This window comes from Cetorhinus maximus, chromosome 2 (assembly GCF_964194155.1).
Source record: "Cetorhinus maximus chromosome 2, sCetMax3.hap1.1, whole genome shotgun sequence".
Classification (NCBI taxonomy): Eukaryota; Metazoa; Chordata; class Chondrichthyes; order Lamniformes; family Cetorhinidae; genus Cetorhinus; species Cetorhinus maximus.
The window spans coordinates 145087775-145108031 of NC_135880.1; the positions used below are offsets into that span (position 1 = coordinate 145087775).

A 20257-nucleotide genomic window follows, 5' to 3' on the forward strand; every position below is an offset into this window, starting at 1 on the left:
TTTATTTTTCTCCATGGTTACTGACAATATATAGTGACAGTGTGAAAGTTTTTATGTTGTGAGGGAGATACAGTTTCAAAGACTTGAGACAATAGAATTTACATATTAAGAGGAAAACATATATAAAGGAGAATGAGGCTATGTGCCAGGAGAAGGTATGGTGAGATCTAACTGAAATGTGTGAAGTAGCCTTAATGAAGCCTCCAGTATTTATGCATAAGCCTGTTGTCTACCAAAACCGAAGCTGGAGAAAAGCCATTTGGAATTCCACTGTGCAGGGTATTGTGTTAATTTGCTGGATCTGTTTAAAATCTAGAATCTATTTTGAGCTGTTGCCATAAAGTGGGTGTAACTGGGAGTCAGCTTAATTAGGAATTTTAGGAGTAATTATAGTAGTAATTTGTAGTCCTATGTATGTACTTCAAATCTTTTGGCAATAAATATTTTAATTTAGTTTTTAAAAAAAATCTCTAAAGGTCTTGGTGAATTTATTACTTCTGAATTCAGTGCACGCATCTCAAAATAAATGCAAATTGCAAAACTGCTTTGATAGCTCAATCAAGTTTCCCTCATGGATTTGGTCTGTCTGGTACACATCATCGGTCGGGTCATAACAATCTAAACTTTTTTGGTTAATGGACCCCTTTTCATAGGGTAGTAACAGACCATCCTCATTAAATTATAATACTATATAATACTCATAATATGAAACTGCTTCATGTAAAGATTATTTTAATAATATGTTTAAAAAAAACAGGTAATTACTTACAGATGTCAGTCAGATGGGTGTGCCTGCTTCTCACTGCGCAGTCTACCTTTTGCATGCTGCCCTCTTAGATGAGACAGCAACCCCACTTTGGGCTGCGCTCATTGCACGCGCACTCACTACCACCTCCTGGCTCAGATTTTATATTATATTGTAGACCTCCAGGGGCTTGTGTGCACTAATTGAGAACCACTGTACTAGGGTGCTAATAGGCACATTTTTAAAGTTTTTGAATATATTATTTTCAATTTATTAGGAAACTGACTGTACACCTCTATAAATTTTTATCATTAAACATAAGTAATATTTTTACAGATAAATATCTGTATTTATCATACAGATAAATGGTTCTGTATGTTTTTGTCATTTTCGGTGGGGTCATTCAGTTGGTGGATTTGACACTAATTTGCTAATTTTTTGTTATCAACCTGTTTTCAACTGTAATCAATTTGTATTGTTACCATTCCTAAATATATAGAGAAATATTTTTAAAAGAATAAAAATTCTTAAAGTACATTACAAAATGTTGCCCAATTGTGACTTTTACATTGGGCAATATGCAAATTAGTTTGAGTGGAAATTTGAAGGGGGAAACCATTTCCCAGAATGAGCACGATTGGAGCACAACTTGTGCCTGGACTGCTGACCGCGCCCAAAGCGGAAATCCCGGACCTTTATATCTAATTGACACCAGGAGCATTTAAGGATTTTTTCCACTTTCCCAGTAGGAGCATTGAACATAGAGTCAACCACAAGCGAATTTCAACACAACCCATGATTTTCAGTATAGTAAGATTACTTGATGGAAAAATAAGAGCGTACCCATTTTGGCTATTGTATCCCATCACAACTGTAAAATACCTGTATTTGTTGTCTAAATCTAGTGAAACATCTTATTGTGTTTTATTTATTCATTCTCTGATGTGGGTGCTGTTGATAAGGGTGGTATTATTGGCTGTTCCCAGTTGACCTGAGATGGCTGAGGTGGGCCACCACCTTGAAGCACTGAATAGGAACAGGAGAAGGCCATTCAGCCCACTGAGCCTGCTCTGCTATTAAATAAGATCATGGCTGATTGAACATTTCAATGCCATTTACCCATGCTTTCTCCATAATCCTTTACATTATTGTTAATGAGAAATCTGTCAATGTCTATCTTAAACATACTCAATGACTAAGCTTCCATGGCCTTTGGGGTAGAGAATTCCAAAGATTCACAGCTCGCTGAGTAAAGAAATTCCTCCTCATCTCAGTCCTAAGTGGCTTCCTCCTTATTTTGAAATTGCGTCCCCTGGTTCTAGACTTCCCAATCAGGGTAAACATCTTACCTGCATCCACCCTGTCTGTTCCTTTAAGTAATTTGTAGGTTTCAATGAGATCATCTCTCATTCTTCTAAACTCTAGAGAATACAAGCCCAGTTTCCCCAATCTCTCTTCATAAGACAGTCCCACCATCCCTGGAACAAGTCTGGTGAACCTTCACTGCACTCCCTCTATGGCAATAATATCCTTTGAGGTAAGGGGACCAAAACTACACATGTACCAGATGTGGTCTAACCAAGCATCTGTACAATTGAAACAAGACTTCACTACTATACTCAAATCCTCTTGAGATAAAGGCTAACATTCCATTAGCCTTCTTAAATGCCTGCTGCACCTGCATGTTAGTTTTCAGTGACAAAGACACCCAGGTCCCTCTGTATACCTACAGTTTCTAATCGCTTACCATTTAGGAAATACACTGCACATCTGTTCCTTCTACCAAAGTGGATAACCTCTCACTTTTCCATGTTATATTCCATTTGCCATATTCTTGCCCACTTGCCCATATTCACTAGGCCTGCCCAAGTCCTCATGTAGCCGCTTTACATCTTCCTCACAACACATTCCCGCCTCGCTTTGTATCATCTGCAAACTTGGAAATATTACGTTTGGTCCCCACATCCAACTCATTGATATATATTGTAAACAGCTGGGGCCCAAGTACTGATCCTTGTAGTACCCCACTGGTCACAGCCTGCCAACTCAAGAATGACTCGTTTATTCCTACTGTCTGTTTTCTGCCCCTTTTATCAATTTTGTTAGTACCATCCTTAAAAAACTCCAACAGGTTTGTCAAACACGATTTCCCATTTGCAAATCCATGTTAAGTGTGCCCAATCAGAACATGAATATCCAAGTATCCTTTTATCACATCCTTTATAATAGATTGTAGCATTTTCCCTACTACTGATGTAAGGCTAACAGGTCTGTAGTTCTCTGTTTTCTCTCTCCCACCCTCCTTAAATAATGGGGTGACATTTGCTACCTTCTAATCTTCAGCAATCATTCCAGATATAGAGTTTTGGAAAACGATCACCAATGCATCCACTATATAGCAACCTCTTTCAACACTCTCTGGGATGCAGAATATCAGGTCCTCGGGACTTATCAACTTTCAGCCCCATTAATTTCTCCAATACAATAATCTTATACTAATTTCTTTAAACTCCTCATTCTCCCTAGACCCTTGGATCTCTAAATTGGGGAGATTTCCTGTATATTCCTCAGTGAAAACAGACACAAAGTAATCATTTAGCTTCTATGCCATTTGTCTATTCCCCATTATGAATTCTCCTGACTCTGCCTGTAATGAATCCACAATTGTCTTAGCCAAACGCTTCCTTTTTACATACCTAATAAGCTTTTACAGTCCATTTTCATGTTTTTTTCGCTAGGTTGCATTCATATTCTATTCTCTCTATCTTTACCAGTTTCTTGGCCTTCCTTTGCTGTATTCTAAAAACCTCCCAATCCTCAGGTTTACTACTACTGGCAACTTTATAAGTGTTTTCTTCTAATCTGATACCATCCTTAACTTCTTTTGTCAGCCACGGTTGATTGACCTTTTTAGGTTTTTGCACCTTGAAGGAATGTATAGGTGCTGTAAGCTATGTAATAGTTCTTTGAAGACTATCCATTGCCTATGTACAGGCATATCTTTTGATGCATTTTCTCAATCCACCTCAGCCAATTTGCCCCCCATGCCTTCATAATTTCCTTTATTCAACTTTAACACCCTTGCTTCAGAGTGAACTACCTCACTTTCAAACATAATTTAAAATTCTATCATATTGTGATCACTCATCCCCAAAATGCTCTTTTACGACAAGATTATTAATTAGCCCTTTTTCATTACATAATACTAGATCTAAAATAGCCTCTAGTCGGTTCCTCAACATACTGCTTTAGAAAACCCATCCCTAACACACTTCAGAAACTTGTCTTCCACAGCATTAGTGCTCAATTGGTTTACCCAGTCTACATGCAGATTGAAGTCACCCATGATTATCGTATTGCCCACGCTACATGCATCTCTCATCTCCTGATTAATAGCATGCCCCACATTACCACTACTGCTTGGTGTCCTATAAACAACTGAACCAATGTCTGCTGCCCTTTGCTGTTTCTTAGCTCCACCCAAACAGATACCACACATTGTTCTTCTGATCTGCGATCGTCCCTTACTAATGCACCAATCCCATTCCTTACTATCAGTGCAACTCCACCTCCTTTCCCTTCTCTGTCCTTCCTAAACATGAATATCCTTGAATATCCAGTTCCCAGTCTTGGCCACCATGCAGCCATGTTTCTGTACTGGCAATTATGTCATACCCATTTACCTCTATTTGTGCCTTTAGATTATCTACCTTATTGAGAATGCTGCGCGCATTCGGGTAGGGTGCCCTTAACTTTATCTTTTTGACATAATTCTGCATTTGAAACATACTCAATTCTCTGTTTTGTTTCTCCTGCTTTCTAGTCTCACTACTACTTCCTGTTACCAACTTTACTTTCTTCCAATTTGGGCCACCCCTTGGGTTCCCCATGTGCGCGCGCACACACACACGCACACACACACCCCCGCCAAGCTAGTTTAAACACACCCCAACAGTACTAGCAAATCTCCCTGTGAGTATATCAGCTACAGTCCTGTTGAGATGTAAACTGTCCAACTTGTACAGGTCCCACCTGCCCCAGAACCAGTCCCAATGCCTCAGAAATCTGATGCCCCTGGTAGGCACACCAGTTCTCCAGCCACATATGTAATTGATCAGTCCTCATATTCCTATGCTCACCATCACGTGGCACTGGGAGTAATCCTGAGATTACTGCTCTTGATGTCCTGCTTTTTAATTTCCTTCCTAACTCCCTGAAATCTGCTTTCCGGACCTCACCCCTCTTCCTGCCTATGTAGTTGGTACCGATGTGGACCACGACTTCTGGCTGATCCCCCTCCCGCCGAAGGATGTCCTGCAGCCACTCCATGACACCAAGGAGGTAACACACCATCCTGGAGTCACATTTACTGCCGCAGAAACGCCTGCCTGATCCCTGACTATGGCATCCCCTATCACTATTGCCCTTCCATTCTTCCTCCTCCCCCTGCTGTACAGCAGAGTCGTGATGCCACAGGCTTGGCTCTGGCAGCGCTCCCCTGAGGAACCATCGTCCTCATCAGCATTCAAAATGGAAACCCAGTTAACAAGCACGATAAACTCGGGGGACTCCTGCACTACCTGCCTGGTTCTCTTAGACTGCCTGGCAGTCACCCATTCCCTTTCTAGCTGTATGCTCCTGACCTGCGGTGTGACTGCCTCCCTAAACATGCTATCCTTATAGTCCTCTGTCTCGTGGATGCACAGCAGTGACTCCACCCGCTGCTTAAGTTCCAAAACTCAGAGCTCAAGCTTGTGCAGCTGGTGACGCTTCCTACAGATGTGCTTGTCAGGGACACGTGGTGCGTCCAAGACTTTACACACACTGCAGGATGTCCACTCCACTTGGCCAAGCTGACCTGCCATACCATAACACTAAAAACTACTTATTACACTTAGAGTAAGTGGAATGAGTAGAATAAATTACTAGTAACTTAACTTTACTGCACTTAGGCTAACTTTATCTTACTTCGGTTTACTTTATTCATTTCACTTTGACTTAATTTAACTTTACTTCCCTATTGCTAGTGTTCCTTACAGAAATCCAAGTAGCTACTTCTTTATAAAATGTACATTTTTCTAGTTTTAATCTATTTAAACACACTCCCTACCAGCAGCTTCTCACCAACCGATGAACTTAGTTTTCCTGTGATGTCACTCCTGGGTTTTTTTTTTCAAATTCAGCCTGCAAGCTGAGTAGAGGTGTCCCTCGCAGGTGCGGCCGTCTCTGCTCTTGGAAGGTCAGTGAAAGCCCCGAGCCTCGCCCTCCATTTATGTACTGCCCGAGTAGAGGTGTCCCTCACAGGTCTGGCTGTCTCTGCTCTTGGAAGGTGAGTGAAGGCCCCGAGGCTCGCCCTCTGTTTATCCGCTGCCCGAGTAGAGGTGCCCCTCACATGTCTTACTATCTCCGCTCCCAGAAAGTGAGTAACGGTTTGATACAACCAAACACACACTAGGCAACTTTAGATAGCAATTAAGAATCAAACATGTTGACATAGGACTGGAGTCAAATTTCAGCTTGACCACATAAGACATAAGGGGGCTGTTGGGAGTTGCTGAACTGCTGAACACTGCCAAATGCAAATCATCTGTACTAATGTACATTATTCTGTTTGCAAATGTTTTGATTGCATGCAGTGAGGCACTCCAGTGTTACAATTGTAATAAGAATTTAGAATAAAAATTAAATTCAGACCTCAAGATATTGTATAAGGTTTTTTTAACCAAAGCACCTCAGTAATTTTAGATCACTTTGGGTTCTTTGGTTTTCCAAATGAAAAGCACATGAGGGCATTTCTTGTCTGACTCCATATAATGGATTATTTTGTAATGGGCTAATAAAGTTCCATAAGTTTACAATATTGCTGAAAAAAGACATGCTGTCGAAACTTTTCATCTTGCACAGATCAGGACAGACACAATGCCAAATTTCAAAGGGAGCAACAATTTATACTGCATGAGAAAAGGGTGCTGAGTGGTTGGCAAGTCAGCCCTGGTCGAGGCATTACCATGGCGAATGCACCAGGGAGTTATTGTTCCCCCATGCTTTATTTAATTCAAAAAACATGTGATGCCCACCCTTTGCCTGCAAAGGACATACCTAATGTTAGATATGATTCTGCAATTGAGCCGCACTTGCTGAACAACCCCAAGTGTGCCAAGAAATACACTAACAAGCAATTTAAAATTATCGGTTGGGCTTGCAATGGAGTTCACTTACGCTTACTGAAAGCTATAAATATTCTTTTGCAGGGACCTGATCTCTGCAGGCAGAAGGCATATGTCCAGAGATTGCACTTTTTTTCAGCAACACTCGAGTTCTATACTACCAAACTTCATAATAGTTAGACCCTGTAGGATTAGTTAGTGATTGGAATTGTGCAAGAAATGGATTCAACAACAACTTGCATTTGTAGTGTGCTTCAACATTTTTAAAAAGGCTATGGTGCTTCACAGGTAAAGCAATCTCTGCTTAATCCATGTCATTGGAGTGGAAGCACAGTTATTTGTTAAAACAGTAGTTATTTTCAAAAGACCAAGTTTTGGTAACTTGATAAAACACTTTGGAATGGTGTAGAATGTGCAGTGACGTCTTGAACTGATTCAAATATGGAGACATTAGTAATTCCAGTTACTTTAATGTCAATGGCTGTTTTGGATTTTGGAACTGAGTGCTGATTTTCCCATGCAGGTAGGATTTTTAAAGATGTTACTGCATGCTTCAGCCTTCATTCAGTGGTTTGGCTGTTGACAGGGTGAGCCAACTTATATAAATAGTTTTTTTTATTCTTTCATGGAATGTGGGTAAGGTTGCCCATTCCTAATTGCCCCTGAGAAGGTGATGGTCAGTTGTGTCTTGAACTGCTACAGTCCTGTAGGTACACCCACAGTGCTATTAGGAAGGGAGTTCCAGGATTTTGATCCAGTGATAGTGAAGGAAGGCGATATAGTTCCAACCCAGGACGGTGTTTGGTTTGGAGGGGAGCTTGAAGGTATTCCAATGCGCCTGCTACCTTGGTGATGGAAGTCAGAATTTGGAAGGTGATGTCAAAGGAGCCTTGGTGAGTTGCTGCAATGCAGCTTGTATATGCTACACATTGCTGCCACTGCATCGGTGATGGAGTGAGTGAATGTTTAAGGTGGTGGTTGAGGTGCCAATCAAGCAGGCTGCTTTGTCTTGGATGCTGTCAAGCTTCTTGAGTGTTGTTGGAGCCGCACTAATCTAGGCGAGTGGAGAGTATTCCATCACACTTTCTGAGTTGTGTCTTGTAGATGGTGGATAGGCTTTGGCGAGTTGGGAGGTGTGACTTGCTGAATAATTCCTCCTGAAGTTGTGGTTGGTTTGCAATTGTGGCAAAAAGCAATTACTTTAAAGTTTAGAATACTGAGTGGATAGTAATAATCTTTGCGCACTCTGTACAACCCCTCAGGGCCTGACTTTGAGCCAACTCACTCAGAAAACCAGTTCTTCCTTGAGCAATACAAGCCCATCTCCTCATCTATACCTTAAGCCATCACTCAGAACTTTTTACTGAATATGACTTATGTGCATGCAAGAGTGGGATATGAGTTAGCTGTTGAGCTAACTTACCAGCTGATGAGACCTTGCTCTGAGTGAAGGTCTCCAACATATCCTCTTCTATTTTGAGGAGGGGCAATTAAGTATATAACAAAAACAGCCCCCCCCCCCACACAAAATGGAATTGAAACAAGACAGGGTAGGCTTTATATATCTTGTGGAGTTGGATGATAAATATTCAGTGTTGATTAGAAGGTGAAGTGTTTAGTTTTCTACATGTTGCAGATAGAGTCTATTATGAATATTCAATTATGCTTACCATATTGAGCAGCTTTTTCAATTAATTTCCTGATTTTTTTTTGCCTGCATGCTCCTGATTTTTTTTCTGAAATCGGTGCAGACCATGGATTACATCATTCAAAATTGTGTTGACAACGCATACTAGTTCTTTATGAATATGTTTTGAATGCTGAATTGACCAAATCATGGGGAATTATGTAGAAATTAGAATATGGAAACAGGTTGTTGGGTTAAGTCATTTTATATTGGTGTTTATCCTTCAATGAGCAGTATTCCTAATTCCATGTGCTTTCCCTGTTCCTAGCCTATAAAACACTGCTTTACATTAGAATTTATTGATCAGATGCTGACTAACTTGACTGAATTCCCTGCATGATTGATTCCGTTAATAAAATTACATTTTGACATGTACTCAAAAACGGATAAAGCCAGCAGCTTAAAAACAGTCATAAGAGTGTGCTGCTTTACCCAGCTCGTCATCCAGTTCATCTGTGGCATATACAGTCGTTCTTCATTTTGAGAACAATGTCTGCCTTGGTTGTAACTGTGGTTTAATCACTAAAAATTACAGTTTTAATAGTGTATTAAATATACTAAAAATATTATGTTGCAATGATAATGACAGGAAAATTCAAGTACTTTCTAATAACAAATCTGTTTTATTATTTGAACAGATAACTGTGAGAAGGAGCCATCTGAAGTAGCTATACAAGAAAGTTTGAAATCTACGTGTGTTTGGAGTGTACAGGAAAGCAGTGAAGTATTTATAGGTTTGTGTCCTTACAAAATGACAGCAAAGCAATATATGCAAAGTTCTAGTTTATAGAGTTAAAAATTGTTCTTCATTTTGCAATAAAACAGAAAATGATGCAAATACTTAGTAGATAAAGCAGCATTTGTGGAGAGAAAGAGTTAATATTTCAAGTGGATGACCCTTCATCAGAACATTAACTGTTTCTCTCCATAAATGCTGCCTGACCTGACTGTTTCTAGCATCTTCTGTTTTTATTTCAGATTTCCAACACCTGCAGTATTTTTCTTTGTTCTTCATTTGCAATTAATCGTATTTTGAGTAGCAGGAAATTGACCCGCGACGGCTGATGAAGTTGCTATGGTTTTCTTAATCTAATTGCGGTCAGATCTGACAAACAGAAGCAAGTTTTTACCAAGTTCCCACTTGCATATAATTGACTCTAAATGTTTTAATCTAGTTTTATTCATGCATTCAGCCACCACACAGAAATGAATAACACATTATTGAGATAATAGGACATCACTGGGCCCATGTGTCCTTCATTTAATCCTGGCTTTGTTCTAGAAATGTACTTCATTTTTTTATTTCTTCTGTTGCAGGAGCACTTTATGTTGGAGAACAAGGATAAAGTTAATCTTGATAAAATTACCGTGCAGTGTTGGGTGGGGGGGGGGGGCGTTGTCCAAATATGACTGTATTAACTTCACATTGAAGTTACTTAGTCAAACACGATTTTATTGCTCCTCCTCTACCCTTTCTAATATATTACCTTCTGAATGTTATAATTAACTCTACCTCATTAGCTAGCTGCAGTTGTGCATTCTGTGTTGTTGTGATGCTTTGCATTGAACTATGATTTCTAGCTTATATTCCCAGTCATTTGTTTTCCAAATATACTAGGCATATCATCACAAACTTTGATATTTCTTCCATATTCTTATCCAATGTATGGAGAATGAGAGAGATTCCAATAAAGCTCTATTGGCTGAATCATGCCAACCTGAGATATGCTATTTATTTACTTTCTCTTTGCCATTCTTCAGCAATCCCTTTCTTACCACATCAACTTCAGTGTTATCAGACTTAATGTTTGCAACAAGTTTATTTTATGTGGCACATTACTAAGTACATTTTGAAAGTCCAATTATGCTGCGCCATTTATAAATGTGTTTTTTTCCTGGAAAGCCTATTTGTTATTTATTAATGATATCCTTCATTATTTTTGCTTCTGTTAACTTGAAACTGACTTGTGTGCAGTTACCTAGCTAATTCCTTCCCCATTTTTGAACATGTGTAGCTCTCGCAATTAGTCATTTGGAATAATTCTTGTTACAGCATAGTGTTGTTGTTCATCACCAACCTCTCTTAAGTATTCACAGTGTAGACTCCTCTGATCTGGTAATGTACTAACTTCAAGTTCCATTAACTATTTAAAATAGTTTATTTCTGATCCATTATGTTTCTTGTTACCAGTCTTTTATTTTGAATTTTTAAAAAATACATTTATTTTGACTCACTTAGAAAGTGAGCTTCTGGTCTTGGAAAGCATGTTGTTTGCTGTCATATTCAAGATAGTTGATTTGAGATATTTTTTCACTTTGGTCACTTTATTTTGGCTTTGGCCTTCTGTCAGTTATAGTGCGGATGAGAGAAACCATAAAAAGAGTGCAAATAGAAAGCAGGTGGTTGACATTTAAATTAAAATGTACAGCTAATGGATTTGGACAAGGATAGTGTGGCAGTGTTTATCGTGCCCAGTAATGGCCATTTTTAATTTGGTGTCAGTGCAGTATACATCTTCTAATACTTTTTTTTCACTTCCAGACTGCGTTAAAACTTCAGATATGTGTGATTTCTTCTACCCCTTAAAGACAGAGTATGATGATAATAGATCAATTGCCATCTGTAAGAGCTTAAATTGGCAGACATTTTCTTGTGGCAAACTGGTTTTGGGACCATACAAAGAAAAGGGTTGTCAAATGGTTTATAAAGATACAATGGTAAGTACGTTTTTCCATATATTGATTTATTCTTCATAAAGCCTTGGATGTGTTATATTTTAACGACCATTACTACATTTTTATTAATTTTACCCATCCATTCTAACTTCAGTGCTCTTGGGCTCAAAGTCCATGAACCTCCACCCTTGCCAAGCTCCAATACATTTCGCTTCCCCAGAATATCTATTTCAAAGTCTCACACTACACTTAGCCCACGGACTTAAGATGACCTTCTCATACTCTACATAACCATCAGAGGTTCATCCTTCAGAAATGTCTCCCAAACCATCCTCGTTTCCCATCTTTCTCACTTGCTTTCGAAGTCTCCTTAAAATTCCTCCTTATAAAGTTCTACAAACAATGATGGATAGGCAAAGATCCTCAGTGAGGATATCTGCCAGGTGGGGAACTGGCTGGGATGCACACTGTGGACTTAAAACTGCAACTCCTCTCCACATGTGGAAAACTTGACCCAGTCAATATTAAGGCCATTGTTTCCAATTCTGGGCACCACATTTGAGGAAAAGTGCAGCAGCCTTGGAAATGGTGCAAAGGAGATATACTGGAATGGCACCAGGGATGAGGGACTTCAGTACTCTGGAAAGATGGGGGGAGCTGTGACTGTTCTACTTTGAGAATGTTAAGAAGAGATTTGATGGAGGTGTTCAAAATCATGGATAGCTTTGAGTAAATGAGGAAAGTTTCCAGTGGCAGAAAGGTCAGTAACGAGAGGACACAGAATTAAGGTGTTTAGCAAAAGAACCAGAGGTGCTATGTGGAAACTTGTTTTTAGAGAGTGATTTGTGATCTGGAATGCATTGCCTAAAAAGATGATGGAAGCATATTCAATAATTACATTCAAAAGAAAATTAGATAAATACTTGGAAGGGAAAAAGTTTATAAGGCCTTAAGAGAAAGAACAAATGATTGGGATTAATTGATAGCTTTACCAAAGAGTTGGCACAAGAATAATGGACCCAGTGGTCTCCTTCTGTGCTTATCACTCTGAATTGCAGAATTGCAATGCAAATACTATTATTCACTTAAAAAAAATGCAGTTATATGTGTGATCATAATTGGTGCCTGTTATCAATCAATGCCACAAAGTTTCTGTAGATTACATGACTTAAATCTCAAAATGGATTAAATCCTGCTAACTATATGACCATATATATATTTGATTAGTAGATTTCTCCGTTGACCGCACGTTCCAGTCAAATACATACATGGCCATATAGTTAGCAGAACTTAATTGAGACTTAAGTCATGTAATCCTCACATTCTTTATGACATTAATTGATACTCTTTCGAGTTATCAACAGTCACAGATTGCAACTCTTTTGAGTACAATCACAGTTCTTGGTTTCCGGGAGTGGGACATGAACCCACAACCCTCTGATACAAAGGCGAGGGTGCTATGAACTGAGCCACAGCTGACACCTCCATGACATTAATTGATAACGGACACCAGTTATGCTCACACATATAATCATTTCTTTAAGTGAATAACAGAATTTGAATTGCAGTTCTACTAATGTATGTGGCATGACTTTTCCCTTTTCCTCCCCATGGTAATTTAAACCTGGTGCCAAGTCATGGGGATGTCACATTGATGTGTTCACAGCAAGCTAGGAAGTTAAAAGTTCTTAATATTCTTACCTTTTATTTTTCAGATAGTGAAATATATAATTGTGATTGGATTAAGATAGAAACTAAAATAAAGATGAACTTTTAAACAAGTAAATAAGTGCATTTAAAATATGTGGAATTTTTTTATCATTATGGAGAAATTTGACAATCTACAAATATAAAATTAGCTTCTCTGGGGAAGTTGGGATGTTCAATAGTAATTCTGAAGTTAATAAGCTGTTAAAACTCCAGTTAAGCCTAATTCAACATGATGAAAATCTCTGAAGGATTTTTTAGTGAGACTAACAGCATAGAAGTGAAAAGTTTTGCCAATTCATGATTGCATTGGAGATTGTTGTCTGTGGACATCCCTACAGCACAACCTCTGGAGCAGCGTGGACTCGCTGACAGTGACTTCTAGGTTTCTGCATTACTCTGCTTATGTGTGGACTCCTGAAGTTGCTGTCAGTTTTAGTGAAGTAATGATGGCAAACGCTGACAGTTTAGGCATCATTACCCTCGCAAAATCAGATATTTACCATTCAGTAGTTAGCATTTATTGACTCTGCCAGGAAATCAGAAGTCACATTATTGAGCAGCTCTGTCAATACAGAACACTTTCAGGAAAGGAGATGAGCTGGTCGACAAATGACTGCTTCAAAGTCATTCTTCTCTTTATGATGGATCCTCCAATCTCCTAGTCAACATGTTGGGATTTTTGGTAAACTGGGTGTTATGCTAATCCGACTGATTTTTATTTTGCTGAAACAAGTTGTTTGCACATAAAACCTTACGGATTAGTATAAGTGTTGTGACAGCTAATTGTTCTTCACTGCTAGTCTCCCACTGCATTTACTGAGATGGTGTAAAACTGGGAAACTGAACATTCTGCAATGGATTCACCTGCTTGAAGCTAGCCCAAACAAATTCAAACAGAACCTTGCTGATCTTCTAAGGTCAGTTTTTGATCCTCCCAATTTTCCAATGGATCCAATATTTAAGTAATCCTGAGCCATTTTATAGTTTGTGGCTATTTAAATAAGTGGATATACTGTATATTGTTTTCCAGGCTTTTAGTATCAAACTTTTTATTAAACAGTAACATCTCTAATGGCACTTTTTGAAAGCATTGATTCTTTTTTAGCTGGGGTAAAATGCAGTATTTTCAGGTTCAGCTACAGTTCAATAGATGGATCTATGAATCTGCGGAACTCCATATTGGATTTTAGATTAAGGAAGCTGCCATTGTACCTCATTAGCAGATTTTTAACATTAGAAGAATCCTGGATATGGCTTCTGTGATCGAATCTAGTTTTTTTTTTCTTTGATGCACATTAATTATATTGCAGGTATTTCACATCCTAAAAGGAGAGCTAGGGATTACGATATACCATACTACATATCATCTCAAAGAAGGAGATTACTTCTTTGTGCCTTCAGGTAAATGATTTTTTTGTATTTACTGGTAAATTTATGCTTACAAGCAGCTGCAGTGTTTCATCTTGGAATCGTCTACCAGTACATGCTAGGCAATGAAAATGTACACAGATTGACAAGTTCTGCTCACTATGCACCCTTGCACAATGAAGAGTTGCATATTTCACCAAGGAATTAAAACAGTAGGAGAAACACTAAAGCACAAAATTGATCTTATGGGTTCGTACTTGCAACTGAGATTTGTCTGAAGTTCTATCAATGGCCAAGTTAATTGCGCATCTCAGCACAGTTTGCTAGCATATCCCACTTCGTGCACAATGTTTCAAAAGCTGCTTACTAATGTGATTAAATTGTTCCAGTAATTAAAAGATGACGGGCAGGCTATGGCTGACAGACCCAGGGCATTTTGTAATTTTCAAAATTTATTGTCTTTACACTTAGAATGTGAAAAATTAGACTATTGCATAAATAGTCATCGTTTCCCCATTACAGGTAACACGTACAATGTTACGAATCTTCAGGATACTGAGGCTGTTCTGCTTTTCACACAGTTGAAAGGAGGCAAGATGGATTAAACCGTATTCGTGAGGAGCAATTTTCATGCTAGTAGTATATTTTGTACATTTCTACTGTAGTTTTCAGAAAATTTAGAGTATTTTGGAATAGTTAAAATGTTACCCTGCTTTTTTATGAACCACTATTAATTTTTTTGAAATATATAGAAAGTATCCTGCTTTGAAAATTTGAATCCATTGCAGTTGATGTACCTGGGCGTTCAGCTTGATGAGCCTGCAATAAAACTTTTCTAGTTTGTATCATTTGTTAGAGTGGTTTTGTGTATTTTTGGAATAGTAAAATGTTAGTTTTATTCCAAATTCATGTGCTGTTATTGAATATGCTGCTTTGAACAATTGCATCTGTATAATTGAACCTTGGGTATAAAGACTGGTGAACATAATATGTGATTGAACTTATCTTGCATTTGTGTAATTCAGTGTTTTAGTACTCAAATTTCAATAAACAAAGAGGAGGAAACAAGAATACAGAATGTAATCCACTTTCAGCAATAACCTCAAGAGCCTCAAAGTAATTGAATAGAAGAGGAAATGTGAGCCTAAATTGTCTGAATGCATCTTCATTACAAGGTATATTTGTTTATGGCAGATAGGATAATGTATACAAGCAAACCATAATTTCTTGCTGCACTTAACATGCAGGAAGTGTGCATGTTCATGGCCATGTGTAACCGCTTTGGAATTCTTGATCTCAGTTAAGCTATGCTGTTGAAGGGAGGGAAAATGAAAATGAGTAGAAATATCCTTTCACCCCTGGTACTTGGGACTGACCCCAGTCCAGCCAATTAGAATAAAAACCTCTTCTGTTCATTTACTATGTGGATTGTCTATGAAGAGTTGGGCAGTTTCTTCCAAGTTCCTACTAGGCATCAACCAGCAGCAGTAAATGGTCCAAGATTTGACCACATTGACAATTCTTATGATGAATGTTACATGTTTATCACAATGAAGTGGCGCTAGTAGTCAATAAATGAAAACAGTTTCCCAATTTAGGTGCTCCCAGTTCAGGTTTAGCTCCATTAGCTATAGAGTAAAACCCTAAACAAAGCGTTTTAATTCCTAACCTTCAAAGATTGTGCTATGTGTGGGATAGTTGTGTTGCTTCCTTTTTTGACTCCAGCCTGATGTGTCCCTTCCAAGTGAGATTGCCCATTTAGCGTTGCATTAGGATAGTTCGGATTATGGGTGGTTGCCCTTTGTGTAAGGTTGCCGAAATACATTTTACATAGAATTACAAGAAGGGACAGTGGAGATTTTGATTCCTTAAGTGCTTTTAACTGAGCCATGCTAACTGCAAGAGGCATTTATCTATCCAGAATAGTTCATACGGGCTGCGACATTGCTTAGGTAATAACAGTACCTTCAGATATAATTCATTAGTTTAGAAGTGTTTTAGAATATCATGAGAATGTGGAAAAGCAATATATAAAACTTTGTTTTCTCTCTCTGTTTTTCTTTCTGTCTTCCTTTAACACTATTAATATAACTGAACTTGGTTTTTTGTTGCCAATGGAATAAATTCTGTACTCTGTTCCCCATTTAGTATCCACTGAACAGGAAACAAACTTAACCCAGTTTTTTTTCTTCATTTCGTCTGATGTAATATGCATTCTTTCAAATGTAAAGAAAAAATTCTATCCAGAAAATATTTGTAAACCAGTGCTTATTTTTGTAACAACTAGTAAATTCTGTAACAACTAGTATTTTATCTGACCAATGGATGTTTGATATGTAAGCACTTAAGTAAGGTACATGGATGTTGAAGTGTATCTGTACAAAACGAGCTTCAGCCCACCTACAGAAAGTTGTAGTGGGTGCCATTTTTCCAAGTACATTGTCTTTAAAAAAAAACCCTACATTTGGAAATAAAAGATCATGTGATTTCTCCCTGCTGACCCCCATAATTACTTTCTTCTTATGATGTATCATTATGGGATGTTTGCTGTGTGCCATGAATTTCTTCTCCTTTCTGCCTTTATACAGCCCTGTGTTGTCTTGGGTTGGAGGGTGAAGAGTCATTGTATTCATGAGTGGAAACACAGGAAAAAAATGGAACTTATTTAGCTTTTCCCATACCTGTCATCTTGTAGAGGGAGTACAAATATTGATCTAAGGCCCTGTAACATGAACCTTATCCTTCTGGCTATTTCAGAATAGTTACATCTCTTATTTTAAAAATTGACCGCAATACATATGAAAAGGTTTGTATTCCTCAAGTCACGTGGAACTGTTGCTGATGACACCCAGTTCTGCCTCACCACCAGTTCTTCCAACTCCTTCAAAGTTGCTAAATTATCAGACTGCTTATCCAACATCCAGAATTGGATGAACAGAAATTTCCTTCCATTAATATTAAGAAGACTGAAGCCATTGCTTTTGTTCCCCTCTCCAAACTCTATTCCTGACTCCACCCCAACTCTTCAACCAGACTGTATGCAACCTTGGTGCCATATTTGACTCTAACATGAGCTTCAAACCACAAAGACTGCCTACTTACCCAACATGCCTGACTTCACTCCTGCTTAAGTTAATCTGCTCCTGAAACCTTCATTAACGATTATTGAAATGCACTCCTGGCTGGTCTCCTACATTCTATAGTCTGTAAACTTGGAGCTCATTCAAAACTCTGCTGCCCATGCACTGATACCTCGTCCCGTTCACCTGTCACCTTGTGTTTACTAATCTACATTGGCTGCTAGTTGAGCTTGTTTTTAAAATTTTCATCCCTCTTTTTGAATCCCTCCATGGCTTTGCCTTTCCCTTCTTCGAGAACTTTCTCCAGCCCCACAATCATCCAAGATATCTGCACTCATATAATTCTTGCCTCATGTGCATCCTTGATTTTAATGATTCAATTGGTTGCAGTGTCTTCAGTTGCTTAGACCCTAAGCTCTGGAGTTCCCTCCTTACACCTCTCCACCTTGCTTTCTTCCTTTCTGATATTCCTTAGAACCCAGCTCTTTGACCAAGCTTTTGTCATCTGGCCTAATATCTCCTTGGGTGGATTGGCGTCATTTCTAATGCTCCTGTGAAGTGCCTTGGGTAGTTTATTACCTTAAAGGTCTATATAAATCGAAGTTGTCTGTTGGAATCCTTATCTCCCTCAACCCAAAACTAGATGAAAAGCTTATTCACTAAACAGCTTTCACTATTGGCAGCCTAATTTAGGGTGTGCTCAGAATCAAACAGTTTCAACTCAAGAAGCCTCACTGCCCTCTGTTCAGTTGAAGACATTTTGTTGTTGGATCTTCACTATTGTAACTAAGTTTTTGTTTCATATGAGCAGCGAATTAGGAACAGAAGGCCATTTCCTCCAAATTCAATGTGCTCCAGTTAACTATTTCACTGACTTTTACATTTTTGTTCTAAGGTTTTATTATTATTCCTTGAAGATTGTTTGGCTGTGGTTGATTCTTTCCATCAGAGAATCTCACCATCAGAGTATGATGCCATATTGCATTGCTGGCGTCTATAGCACAGTCTAAGTGTTCCCATATCATGTTCTCAGTGTAATGGGCAGATATTGGAGCATCAGTCATCACCCCCGGCTCATTTCTTACCTAGAATGACACTGGTATAGGCTTTGGAGCAGAATGCTTAGCCTCTCTTACAGCTGGGAATTTGTCCGTGGCATAATATAACCTTTTAAAACAGTGGTGGCTGCTAATGAGGAACTGTAATTAAAGTGTTGAAATATTTAAATACTTTTGTCTCTGACTATGTCATTCTGTTTTATTCCACTGTTTATTCTAATGCCATTCATTGGCGGGAGAGTAACCAGGGGATCTATTGCCAGACTTTTGCCAGAATTGCTTTTTGTTCTGGATAGTAGGGCCAGGTGCTCTGCAGTCCAAGCTTGCATCTGTGGGTGAAGCTTTTGATCAATTTGAACACCTCTTTTAACTTGTATAACTTGAATTGCTCTCCTCGGAGAACAGAAATTAAGGGGAGACTCACTAGAGGTGCTCAAAATTATAAGAGGCTCTAATAAAGTAAACAAGGCAAAACTGTGAATGCTGACAGGGGAGGACATTAATCAAAGGATACAGATTTGAGATACTTCACAAAAGAACAGGACGTGAGATGAGAATTTTTATGCAGTGGCTTATGCTGACCTGGGATACAATCCTTGAAATGGTGTTGTCCAGCAAGGCCAGGGCTTCCTTTGGTGTGACCTGGCAGTCAGCTGTTAAACAGCAGACTGGAGCATGCAAATTAGGAAGGCAATATTAACCTGTTCAACAAGTTAGAGTGTTAGGTCATGTGGCTTTCCCTCCCACAATGTCTTCAACAAAAGATGTTTATCAAGTGTCTGCAAATTGGCTTTGTGTTCCAGGCTGATAACATCTTGGCCATTATGGGTTTAAAGAGGGGTTATTTGGTCTGCTGTTTGGGAAGTCATTGTCTCCGTAAACTCTGACTACACTAGCAAGCATGGTTTGTCAAATGCAAATGGCCTTCCGGCCTTTTGGCTAAGATCAAGTGTTGCAGGGGCGACACCATGGTCCTACCAAGGCAAGGTCGGGATGGAAGGGCTATAACCAATCGAAATCCATACCGTGGGTTACCTATCACCGTCCGAGTCACGGTGAACCACAGCGAGGGAGGATCACCTATGGATCGGGGCTTCTTCACCAGGAGGATCCTGTTGAAGGCGTGCGGCTTCCAAGCTCCGGAGATCTTCACCCTGCACGACTCCCGCAAAGGTGGTTATTTTGACGTGACGTTCAAGCGGGTGGCAGACTGCGTCCGGCTCCTGAGGGTGTTCGAGGAGAAGAGAGACCTGCCGGAGATGAAGATCCTGACGGCGGAGCCACACTTTTCTCTGCCGTTGCAACGGGAACGTGTGGTGATGGTGCATGTGTACAACCCCTTCGTCCCTGTCGCCGACGTGGTCACCTTCCTCACCAGGTACTTTGATAAGGTGGGGAGCGGCACCGAGATTCGAGACGACCTGGGGATCTGGACAGGCAAACGCCTGTTTAAGGTCACGCTAAAGACCGATGGTAAGGGAGCCATTTTCCACCCTCCTTCCAGTTTCACTATCGGGGGAAACCGTGGCTACCTGGTCTACGCTGGGCAACCCAAGCATTGTCGCTCATGCGGCAAGGCTGGTCATGTGGCGGCCAACTGCAGCGCCTCCCTCTGCAAGATCTGCAGACAGGAAGGGCACCAGACAAAAGACTGCAAACAGGCCAAGTGCTGCAACCTGTGTGGCGAGGCAGGTCACCTCTACAGGACCTGCCCCAAACGCTGCCGTACTTACGCACAGGCAGCCAAAGCCGACCAGGGGGAAGCA

The 20257-nt window shown here is 39.5% G+C and overlaps 1 protein-coding gene across 3 annotated transcripts in view; it reads left to right on the forward strand.

The window, feature by feature from the left end:
* LOC144698597 (uncharacterized) overlaps positions 1-16849 on the forward strand; it is a 147771-nt gene extending 130922 nt beyond the window's left edge. For 2 of the 3 annotated variants that reach the window (XM_078570501.1, XM_078570503.1), the window contains 4 exons: positions 9238-9333; positions 11142-11317; positions 14296-14386; positions 14876-16849. In XM_078570501.1, the coding sequence (XP_078426627.1) occupies positions 9238-9333; positions 11142-11317; positions 14296-14386; positions 14876-14958 (446 nt within the window). In that variant the 3' untranslated portion in view covers positions 14959-16849. The remainder of the gene's footprint in view (positions 1-9237; positions 9334-11141; positions 11318-14295; positions 14387-14875) is intronic. The other variant, XM_078570502.1, reaches the window with a different exon arrangement.
* The last annotated feature ends 3408 nt before the right edge of the window (positions 16850-20257 follow it).